Source organism: Acromyrmex echinatior, chromosome 15 (genome assembly GCF_024713525.1).
Source record: "Acromyrmex echinatior isolate Ae372 chromosome 15, ASM2471352v2, whole genome shotgun sequence".
NCBI lineage: Eukaryota > Metazoa > Arthropoda > Insecta > Hymenoptera > Formicidae > Acromyrmex > Acromyrmex echinatior.
The window spans coordinates 3,779,571-3,791,006 of NC_141866.1; the positions used below are offsets into that span (position 1 = coordinate 3,779,571).

General features: G+C 28.0%; 1 protein-coding gene and 1 long non-coding RNA gene across 8 annotated transcripts in view; one reads left to right on the top strand and one right to left on the bottom strand.

The window, feature by feature from the left end:
- LOC105145055 (uncharacterized) overlaps positions 1-11,436 on the top strand; it is a 108,618-nt gene that overhangs the window by 73,019 nt on the left and 24,163 nt on the right. For 6 of the 7 annotated variants that reach the window (XR_846036.2, XM_011054380.2, XM_011054382.2 and 3 more), the window contains one exon: positions 10,526-10,692. Coding sequence is in view for 6 of the 7 variants with exons in the window: in XM_011054380.2 (XP_011052682.1) it covers positions 10,526-10,692 (167 nt within the window). In the remaining variant the exon portion in view is untranslated. Of the gene's footprint in view, positions 1-10,298; positions 10,388-10,525; positions 10,693-11,436 lie in introns of all 7 variants that reach the window. The other variant, XM_087414008.1, reaches the window with a different exon arrangement.
- Positions 1,487-8,398, bottom strand: LOC147907206 (uncharacterized). Its single transcript, XR_015547604.1, has 2 exons — positions 3,502-8,398; positions 1,487-3,413 (listed from the first exon to the last, which is right to left on the bottom strand). It is a non-coding gene; the product is annotated as an uncharacterized LOC147907206 (long non-coding RNA).

Genomic DNA, 11,436 nt, shown 5'->3' on the forward strand with positions numbered 1-11,436 from the left:
AACGTCGGAATATATAAACTTTAACAAATAACAACGTTTGAATATGTAATCATAAAGAAGTCATAAATATTGGTAAATTTTTTTCTTTCATAAATGATGTCAAAAATTGCATAACCAATTCGGATGTAACAAGTTCATTTTAAAAAATTATCATGTCTATAAACAGTTAATACTACAGTTAATATAAAGGCATCTTTGATGCCTATTGTACAAAACTTATACTTCTAAATACTTTGTTATATAAAGTAATAAGTCCAATTATAAAAGAAAAGTTCATTATGTAAAACAATCCGCTAGTTCACATCGTTGTTGAAAGATTGGAACAATAATGCAGACAACGCTATAAGATATATTTATGTTTTGAAAGTACTATATATGAAAGCAAAAAATGAATTATTCTCATTATTGCGAGTTTTGCAAGTTAAACATTTTATTGTGCGTAAAAACGTATATTTAGAAACATTGCCTCGCACAATAAAATGTTTAACTTGCAAAATTTGCAATAATTAAAATAATTCATTTTTTTTTATTATTGAAATATCCAATAATTATTACATTTCCTGGAATTCATGTTTTAGATATTTCTGTTATTTTTAATATATATGCATTGCGCGCAATAATTTAAAGTGCATATATTGAACGTGTATTGCGCGTGCAGATGTATAATGTTTATACATTAATCCTCAAAATGTAATTAACATGAGACTTGATAATTTGCTATGAGTTTAACTCTCACAGCTTTTTTTTTATAAATAATCAGTTACATAATTCTCTATAAATTTAGACAGACCCAGAAAAAGCTACAAGATACAAATTTTATTTAATATATCAAACGTTAAAAAACAAAAGTCACAATTATTTGGCACGTAATTTGTTATATTTTTATTTGCGATATTATTATTTGCATAATTTTTCTATATATTTAAGATAAACTTTGAATTTATAAGATTGAATTTTATCAAGCATATTTCTTAGATATAAAAAATTTAAGAAATTTGATTTTTTTTCTTTGAATATTATTTTTAATTTTACTTGATGAATACAACAACTCTTTTGCATCAACTATGGCAGAAATTTAAAACGAGAATTTCAGCTACCTACGTGAAAATATCCGTCGGCATGTTGCTTTTGTGACGTTTACCACGACCTATCCAACTTACAATTCCAGGACACTTCTCGCACGCTCTCATATCTACTTGCCTATGCGAGTGTGCGTACTTATGCATATAAGATACAAAGAAAAAAGCAAGATGTGTGGGAACAGGGTCGGTCAGAAATTTTTGTCGTCCTATCTACCAGCTTAGCTTATTTTGATGAGGTATATGTATATTCGTAGCATGTACAAGATACGTACAAGAAAAAGATAAAGAAGTAAAGAACGACGAGAGAGAAGAGTAAAGTTACGAATTGTTAAATAATCAAAATTGGAATTTAATTGTTTAGTTTATTATACAATATAAATAAAGTTGAAATATTATATAAATAAGTTATATTTATATTATATAAATAAGTTACATTGCTGAATTATATATTTACTTATTGCTGCATCATATTACTAAGAAATAAATATACAGGCTCGGTTATTAGAAATGGTTTTTGGAAATTAAATTGAGAAAATCGTTCAATCTACATTATAAGAAATTAATTTTACATTATGAGAAATTCAATGCAAAAAATTCTTGCAACAGTCCTTTGTAAATTGATGAATTTATCAAAATTAAACTATAATGAAATAAATTAATAAAAACAAAAATGAGAGATAAATATTATTCATGGTTATTAATATTAATATAATAAATTTCCATTTGCTGTAGATTTTTTATATTATTTGCTTATATTTTCAAAGAAATAAATATTTTAAAATAAAAATTAATTTCAAATTAATAAATAATAATATCAAAGATTCTGGCTATATTATTATTATTATTATTTTATTCATTATTTTCTTTGTGAATTAAATAAAGCTTTGACTCGTGAAAAATAGTTTAAGTATTCTAAATTGATAAAGAATATGTGAAAATATAAAGTTTTTATTATATTTTATTTGATTTTGCCAATATGACAACTTTTTTGCTGGTGCCCTTCTTTGTCCCTCTCCCCTCCTCTCTCTCTCTCTCTCTCTCTCTCTCTCTCTCTCTCTCTCTCTCTCTCTCTAATTTTGAAATGAAATTAGTCATCAGATTTTTCCCGCTTATCGAAGAGCTGTTAAATCAAAAAAGAGAGTGCCAAAATGCATTAATCCTACGAAAATATCGTATTACAGAGATTCATTATTCTTCTGAAATATGTTTTCTTTAGTACTGTATATTCTATTGAAAGAACTCTTATACTTCTTAAAAACTCATTTATATCGTTTAAGATTGCATATATTATCATTTACATAATGAAAAAAAATATAGTTAATTTTAATAAATATTTAGTTGAATATGCTAACTAAATATTTATTAAATATAAAGATATATTTATTTGATACAAGAAATGTTAATTTGATTTAACAATCTTTTTTTTTTGTTGAACAAATGTTTACTTACTGTAAGTAAATGTTTAGTTGATAGTATTAAATATTTATTAAAATTAACTATATTTTTTTCTCAGTGCAAATCGAAGCTCTTAATATAATATGCAAGGTCCGTATATTTCCGTACATTTTATTTTTATAGGATTAGGTAATTCAAGGTTTAGTTTAAGAATTTTTTTGTTACTTCAATAGATTAATCCTCTCAATAATTTTTAAGTTTAAAATGTTATTTACTAATTTTATTTTTGGACAGAATTGTAACTAATGATACAAATGAAGACGGCACATTATTTGAAAAAGCCTTTTATTTAAACTGCTCTCGATACATTCTTAAGATAGATAACAAAGAAGTTGCTTTTAAGGGCTTTCCACGTTCTCAGAATTCTATTAGACATACATTGCAAATATAGAAGTGTTTTTTCTCTAACATTATTAGATGGCATTGATGTATTTAAAAAAAAAAAAATAAAAATTTACTATGACATTTATTATTTTCTAAGAACTAATTGGCATTAAAAACAGATCTATGCTTTTAATGAGTGTTTCAATGAATAAATGTTCTGCTTTTTTAATTCCTTCCGGCTTGGTTGACTTTGTCCATGTCGTCTGGACGCCATATATGCTAAGAAAAAACGCAGATGATGTAACTTGAAAAAAAGTGGTTATATTTGAGTGCGTTTATAAGAACCATCTGGCTTAGCATAATTTATCACGGATGTAGTAACTCCTAAATTAAGTCCAACTTTAAATTAGTGATTTCTGCCTTAATCGCCATTTCAGTAACATTGCGGAATAATATCAACGCACACAAGTATATTTTATATATGACATATTTAATATTCATAGTAAAATTGTATTCTATACAACAATTATAGTATAGTTGTATTCTATATAACTTATATAGTATATATACAGTGTAAAATAATAATTAAAGAATCAATGCACAATGATTCTTTAATTATCATTTTACACTGTATATATACTATATAAGTATAATACTATATAAGTACTGTCAGATAGATTACCATACTCATCGATGTTATCAATAATTTACGATTATGTAGATATTAACAGCTTTCTCTCTCTGTCTCTCTGTTCAATCAATTTATTAATTCTATTTATATATGCAAACATGACGTACAATCATAATTTTTTGGCTCCACTTAATTAAACAACTTCTGCTGATTTTTTAATAACAGGACTAATTATTTAATTCGACAAGAAATATAATCATCAAGCGTAATAATAATAGATATAATTAATCATCCTGTTAATTGCAGTATACAATAAAATGAAAATCAAATTAGGATGATACAATTCATTGATGAATATCTTATCCTCTTCTGGACGCTTACAACTGTCGGAGGTCACCATACGAAAATTTTGTTATGCAAAGATGATTTTGTCGAATACCATCACGTCTACATACGAATACGCATCTATTTCGAATGAGATCTCACGCACAACAGGACCAGTTGACAAAACGAAAAAAAAATATATAAAAAGATATATAGTAAATCGATCGTAAAGCATTAATAGATATGCATGGTCGTTTATTGATGCAAACGATCTATCTTTATTTTCGAGATTTTTCTGACGCTTCTCGGTGATAAAGAGTTTACTTATGAGACTTGTTTATTGATGAATATTATCTCTGCTGTCGGCAAATTGGCCTTGATGGAAGATCCAACCGATTACGTCATTGCCCAAAAAGGTTTCAGCGGCCTTGTGTTCGGTCGAATAAAATACGCATTCTTTTCGCGCGAAAAAGAAAACATAGCGTAACGTTAGAGTTTTAATTAAGTGAATTTACAGTGACAAACGTGATTTTCACGATTTCAATCCATCACTTTTTCTGATGAGAAGTAAATCAAAACAATCAATCTTATTCATCCTCGAACTCGCTATCTCGCAATCTCTGCGAGAAATATATATTTTTACATAAAATTGCACTAACGCCATTATTGTCTCGTGTATTGTCGCTTCCATGCCCGACGGTGACGTCGTTTGAATTTTTATATCATTGTTTCGTGGCGAGTTTAAATATTTATTGCCTCGTGTATAACGTCGCGGTTACGAGATATACGTCCTGCCATTTCACGAGTTGCGTTATTACATTATATTGACGTCAGGATATATGTTCGGCAGTTGACATTTACCTTGATGGCTCATTCGAGGAATTTGTTTTCATCAAATTCATTATACCATTCGACGTTTTTTCGTTATCATCAATTGGTTGCACTAGTATAGTAATTTTTGGTAGATCTGATTGACGATCTGAGAAACGATAATTGCTTATTTATCAAAATGTATTTAATGACAAATTTCTTTAATTTGCGCATAATCTCTTACGTAAGATTATTGTCAATCACTTATGATATTCATCTATTCGCTGTTATCATGTGCAGAAACGAGAATAGAATTATTTGCACTACTTGATAACACGGTGCACAGGTATTAGAAAATTCAATGCTTACTCGCTTAGAACAAGGTATCTATGAATTGGATTAATTATCTTTATCTCTTATCCTGTTTTGTGGTGCTTCTTAAAGGTGTCCCCAGCTGTCTTAATTGCGACTCTACCAAAACGTTAAAATAAAATTTTGGTCATTATCAATGTGATAACGCGAAGGTCACTGCTGGAGTAATTGCCAAAGTAAACACGACATTGTGTAAAAAAAACTGCAGATAACCTTTGCACGCTGTTTTGGAAATCACATTATTAATGTACAATATGTACAAAAAAAGAAGAAATTTTTCAGCAAGTTACATAAAAAAAATCACCGAGTTCGAATAATATTATAATTTTTCTAAAATTGATAGTTTCTAACAAAATTCACTTTTAACGATTATTTTTGAATTACATATGTATGATACTTTTCTAAATTTATATCCTCACTGATTTTGTTTCAACTTCATGTCCTTTCTCTACATTTATACATGTGCTTCGTATTGACTTTCTTTTGAGTGCAAGTATCATTACGAAAAAAGAAAAAGTCTTTTGCTAATGTTTACTTGAATCTATAAATTGTCCTTTGCTGGATGTATTATCCTTTTAATAAAACTATATACGTTTTTGTAAGTATAATCTTATGTTATTAGGTGTTGGAATTAATTCGTAGCGTTTTACAAGTGATGGGAAGTACTTTCATTAATGTATTTTTTAATGCTCATGTGAAATAAATAACATTCTTTCATTAAAAACGCTACGAATTAATTCCAACACCTAATATAATCTTAACCCTTTTGTCAATATATAATTTTTCATTCACTATTATGTTTCACAAGATTTCCGCAAAAAATATAAAACTGAAAATGAAATAAAGTCTGTATAAAACTGTCGCTCGAAAAAAATAGTAAAATTTCTTTAAATAACAAAAGTCTTAAATAACAAAATTTATACAAAAATATATATAGGAACTTTTACTGTTTAATCGTAGATATAGGTGAATTAACAGAAAGATAATCTATTTTTAATAATTATTTTCACAATAATTCGTCTGAATTTTATGAAATTATAATCTTAATTTATTAAAAGTTTATGAAAATTTTTAATGTCTGAAACGCTATGGAAAAATCATGTTACGTAACGTTTCGCTTGAAACGCTTTGATTTTTATTTAGAATATTTTTGATGATACTAATAATATATTAATAACATTCACGCAGATCGATTAAAATAGGACACACTGTGTACTGAATGGCATTTCACGTTAGTGTAATCTGCGTCATCGATGCTATAGCACATACTTCAATCAACTGTATAACGCGCGCATCCTCTTCACTTAACAACGATAATCGACAAAGTATATGTTCAATTTCTACAACACTTCCTAGACTTTCAGTAATTATCATTTATTAAACATTGTGAATGTTAATACACTGGTGCGATAATACAGTAATATTAATTCACTCATGCATTAATATTTACGATTATACGATGTTTTATGTTACTAATATATAATTTGTGATTATCGTGCAGATGTTAAAATTAATTTAATTCTCTTACCAAGAGCTCTACTTGGAGGTATAATTAGTTAGCAATCTGTCTATCTCTAATTTCTCCGGTTTTTATCTTCGCGAATTAATAATCGCGGACATTTTATTTACACGACGCGTATCTCGAGTAGCGTTTTATATCACCATGCCCTCGTCCTTTCGATCATTTCTCAAGCTGTTCCCGAGAGAAAGAGATATTGTTTGCTAACATTATAGCGCGCTCCATTCTGTCGAACACGAGATACTCAAGAGTTCACGGAATAGGCACTCTGCCAGATACGTAGCGGATACCAGACGCAACGCCAAAGCGCCGATTGTTTATTGCCGGTGACGTATCTCGACAGAAGTGCCGTGCAAGATAAATATTTCCAATAGTAAATTAATTCGGTATGTTGGTACCAATTAGATGGATTTTCGCGAGCGATCTAGAGATTTATCGAAGTTGACGGTGAGAAATAAATCACTGCGCCGCTTCCGGAGAGAAGATCTCGAGCGCATGCAGATTGTAAATCGAATGAAATCGCATCGCTAGTCTTGATCTATAACTGTCTTGTGCCCGAGAATGTGCCCCCCCCGCATAGCGTCCTAACAATGTGCTTGATTCTTTTTTGACGGCACATTATAACATTATACATTTGTAGTTGCATCGATTGTTTATTCAAGATCGTCCACACTCTGCCGGTCCTTCTCTTCGTGACAAAAATATTGTATATCTCTACAACGAGCACGAAGTGCCAAAGAAATAATCAATCAACGCAGTGAGTTAAAATGAAAATTTAAACATCTAACCACAACTCACTGCAGATAGAAGTTGCTGTATAATTTTATATATTATTTACAGTCTTTTTCACAGTTTGGTCATAACGAAGAAATTTATTGAGGGTCAGACCGTTATAGCTTTGATCCTATTATATAAGCCATTCCATCGCACGAGCAAAAAGATTAGGGTCATAAATGCACGTGTTACGCCGTCAAGATACGGCGAACACGAGCTTAAACATTTTCTCACTTCGGTTATTTTATGTGTGCACAGACGAGCAACAGGTCGTCATTTCCAAACACTTGTGATACAACGCATAAATTAGCAACATTGTCCCGAATAAACAAGTTTCAAGTGTGCAACTTCACGTGCAATGAATGTACTCGTATCTATTAATGATAAGAAATTAATTGTAAAAGTAATTACAAAGAAAATTATGTATTTGAATTATACATATATATATATATATATATATATATATATGTGTGTGTGTGTGTGTGTGTGTACGTAAATATATAATCGATGCAGCGAATGGGCATAATAGTGAACGAAATAGATTTACTACGTGTACTACATAATAGATCGTGTACTTGATAATATGTTAATTAGCGAGAAAAATATACGTCACATACGTCATTCTTTCTTGAATATCCGATTATGCAAGCTTATATACATAGTGGTGCGTTCACGAAGTATATAGTATTTGTTACAATAATCCATCAATATGTCAATCTATCAATGCGGAATCATTCACATAATTCGAAGAAATTGGATCCCTTTTATAATTTGTAAATATTCGAAACATATTTCTCATCGTCTACATTTAACCTTTAGAAACTAGGAAGTCGATTTTTCGGGTTTAGACTGGTTCAGTTTTTTTATAGAATATTTATTAGCATATATTAACATTATTTTCCTAAACCAAAAGAAATTAAAAAGAGTTATCTTTTCTAAAGGTTAGATCATTACAAAATCGAAAGGACAAAGAACCAAATTTAAAGGATTAATTATTAATTACATTATAAATAAAATCAAAATATATATACGTAACATCTGATATGTTACATCATATTTATATATAAGCGTGCGTGTGCATGTATATATTAAAATGTTCATATTAATACACATTGCACTTTTAACAAATAATAATGTAATTATGTTATTTATTATCATATAAAGAAAAAATAATTTTACCTAAATGTATTATATATATATATATATATATATATATATATATATATATATATTGCAAAGAAAAAATTATATATTTTATATAATTTTTTGTTATTAATATTATAGTTTAATGTGACTATTGTAAAGGGATAGAAGCCTTAATTAAATTTTGCGATCGATAATAATTGAAAAATACCAATAAATTAATTAAATTTATAACTATAATGATTTTAATAATGAATGAAATGTTTATTCAAGAATGTTTATTATGAAATAATTATAAATGTTTATTTAACTCGCGTGCGCGATGGTATAAATAATAAAACGACTATCATTTCAAGGTCGACAATCAAATGAACTGCCTTGATACTATTCTGTATAAAAAAATATAATGATAGAATAAAACTATAAATATATCAGTTTTAATTTTATTTTACATAATTATATTTTACGATATATATCTTGATATAACGTTTAGTGCAGGCAGTTCAACTTAATATTTTTTTAAAGTATCTTCAGTTTAGTCTCTTATAATAATTTCTGCGAAAATTCTCTCAGAATGGCTGATGTCGTTTTCGCGAACTATAACGAGTGAAATGCAAGTATGATTTCCAACATCGAAATTATAAAGAATGGAATAACAGTAGCGATACAAAAATACAAAGCTCATAATTATTATTAAAATTATTGAAAATCTTTTGCAAAATTTTTATATCTTTCAGGGAAAGCTATGGAAGTGTCCTCCTCTGATTTTGTACGTTGTTTTCAAGACAAAAATAAGAGACACATATTTTTTTTATAAAGGGCCAATCACAGAGGAACGACGTTGCCTATTTTATTAGAAGGAATTTTATTAACATCTCTTTTGAAAAAAAATCGGCCATTTTTTTTAAGTGAATATTATCAAAACTGTAAGAAATAGAAAAAAAATGTTCAAAAGTTGAAGTTTTAAGACTACTTAATAATTATAATAAAAAAAATTTTTTTTATTTAAACAAATTTTTTAAAACTATTATAAAATACTTTCCTATTCAATTTTTATTCAGAACATTTTTTTCTATTTTGTACAGTTTCGACGATATTCATTTCGAAAAAAAAAAATCAATTTTCTTCAAAGAGATACTGCATTCCCTAAAAGTGCACTTGGGCCTTTATAAAAAATACGTAATTATAAAAAAAATATATAGTGATGAATATGTAATAATGTGATAATGATACGTAAATCATATATATATATATATATATATATATATTGTAAGTTCTGTTAAATTGATAAAACAGCGATTCCGTCGAAATTCGACCTTTAGGATCCCCTTAAAATGTCTTGATATTATATCATAAGATATCTTAAAGATATACATAAGACGTCTTATTATGTCTTATTATATCTTTTTATCCTCATTTTGGACATATGTGTTATTTGGGTGTATTTTGTAATAAAAATAGTTGATGTTCTTATACATATATATAAATACATTTAGCATCGGACTTGTACTTCAAAAATCTCAGCGTTATAAATATACACACGTGTAAGATATATACGCTGTTTACTGAAGTACACACGGTACACATATGTATTAACTATCATATATCATAGTTGTGCCATGGCGTTATTTTTGTGCATGGTTGCGTGATGGCATACTAGTTTACTGTATACTGAAAGTTGCACGATAATAAAGATATTACGACTTCTGCGAGAGATACAAATATACATTTTACGATACTGAGAGGATGAATTATGGAGACAAAAAATTACAGTAATTAACTAGGATCGATTGTTTATATAAATGTATATCTCTTTTTATATTTATTATGTTTTGAAAATAAAATTTATGTTTCTTGTATTTAGATTCAAGCAATTATTACAAAAGCATTGCTAAGAAAAATGTCAGTGATTGGGTTAATTGGAATTGTGGTTGAAAGTATATCACTTACAGTGTAAGTCTTACACCATTAACATAAAAAAAATATATTTCTATAAATAGAAAGGTATATAGAATAATTTATTTTATTCTATTTTGTAATGATTTTTGAGCGTAACTAAATTTCGCTTGTTGTTTTCATTCTTTGTTATAGCAATCCACGTGCATCGCGAAACATGGCGGAAAAGCAACGCCGCGACAATCTCAACGCAAATATATCGACGATGGCGACCCTTGTGCCGAGCGTTGCTGGAAGCTCGAGGAGAATGGACAAAATATCAATCCTGAGATTAGCTACCGCTTTCCTGAGGACACGTTACAGTAAGTCAAACCTAGAGAGAATATTTTTCTCATCTTCCCATAAAGCTTCTTCTTAATCTAGGAATCACTCCATTTTTTTTTTTTTACGTAAACAATCACTTGGGGTGATTTTACACTCCCATTAAAATCATTATTATTATAACATGTTATATATTATTGAGTATTTTCCAATTTATTGACATTTGTGAACATTATAGATATGGATTTGTTCATATTTGTCTGAAAAAAATAAGTGAAACCAATCAAATATTAAATGGAACAAGGCACGTTAAGTGTACGGTAAGCTTATTATATGACAGTATTTCTAAAAAATAAAGATTTCCATTAAAACTTTTAATTAAAATTCTCTTTTGGATTTCTGATAGAATTACATATTTAAATTTGTAAGAAATAATTATAAAAAAAAAGAGAAAATATATCTATATATATATAAAAAAAAAGAAAATATTCATTTTACAACAATTTATATTCTTGCCACTGGGGTATAAAACACTCCATGTGACTATTCCTGGATTAATAATTTATATTTTTATGGTTCGTTATATCGAATCATCTTCAATTCTTATTATATTCTATTATTAGTATGAAGTTATATTTTATTGTTATTGTTGTAGATTCTAACATAGATAGATAAATTTTATCTATTAAATTGCATTACGTTTTGTTATTTTAACGGCTCTAAATAAACTACGAATTCCGTCCATATCGTTATATAATTTCGATTACGCAGGTGATAAAAAAAGC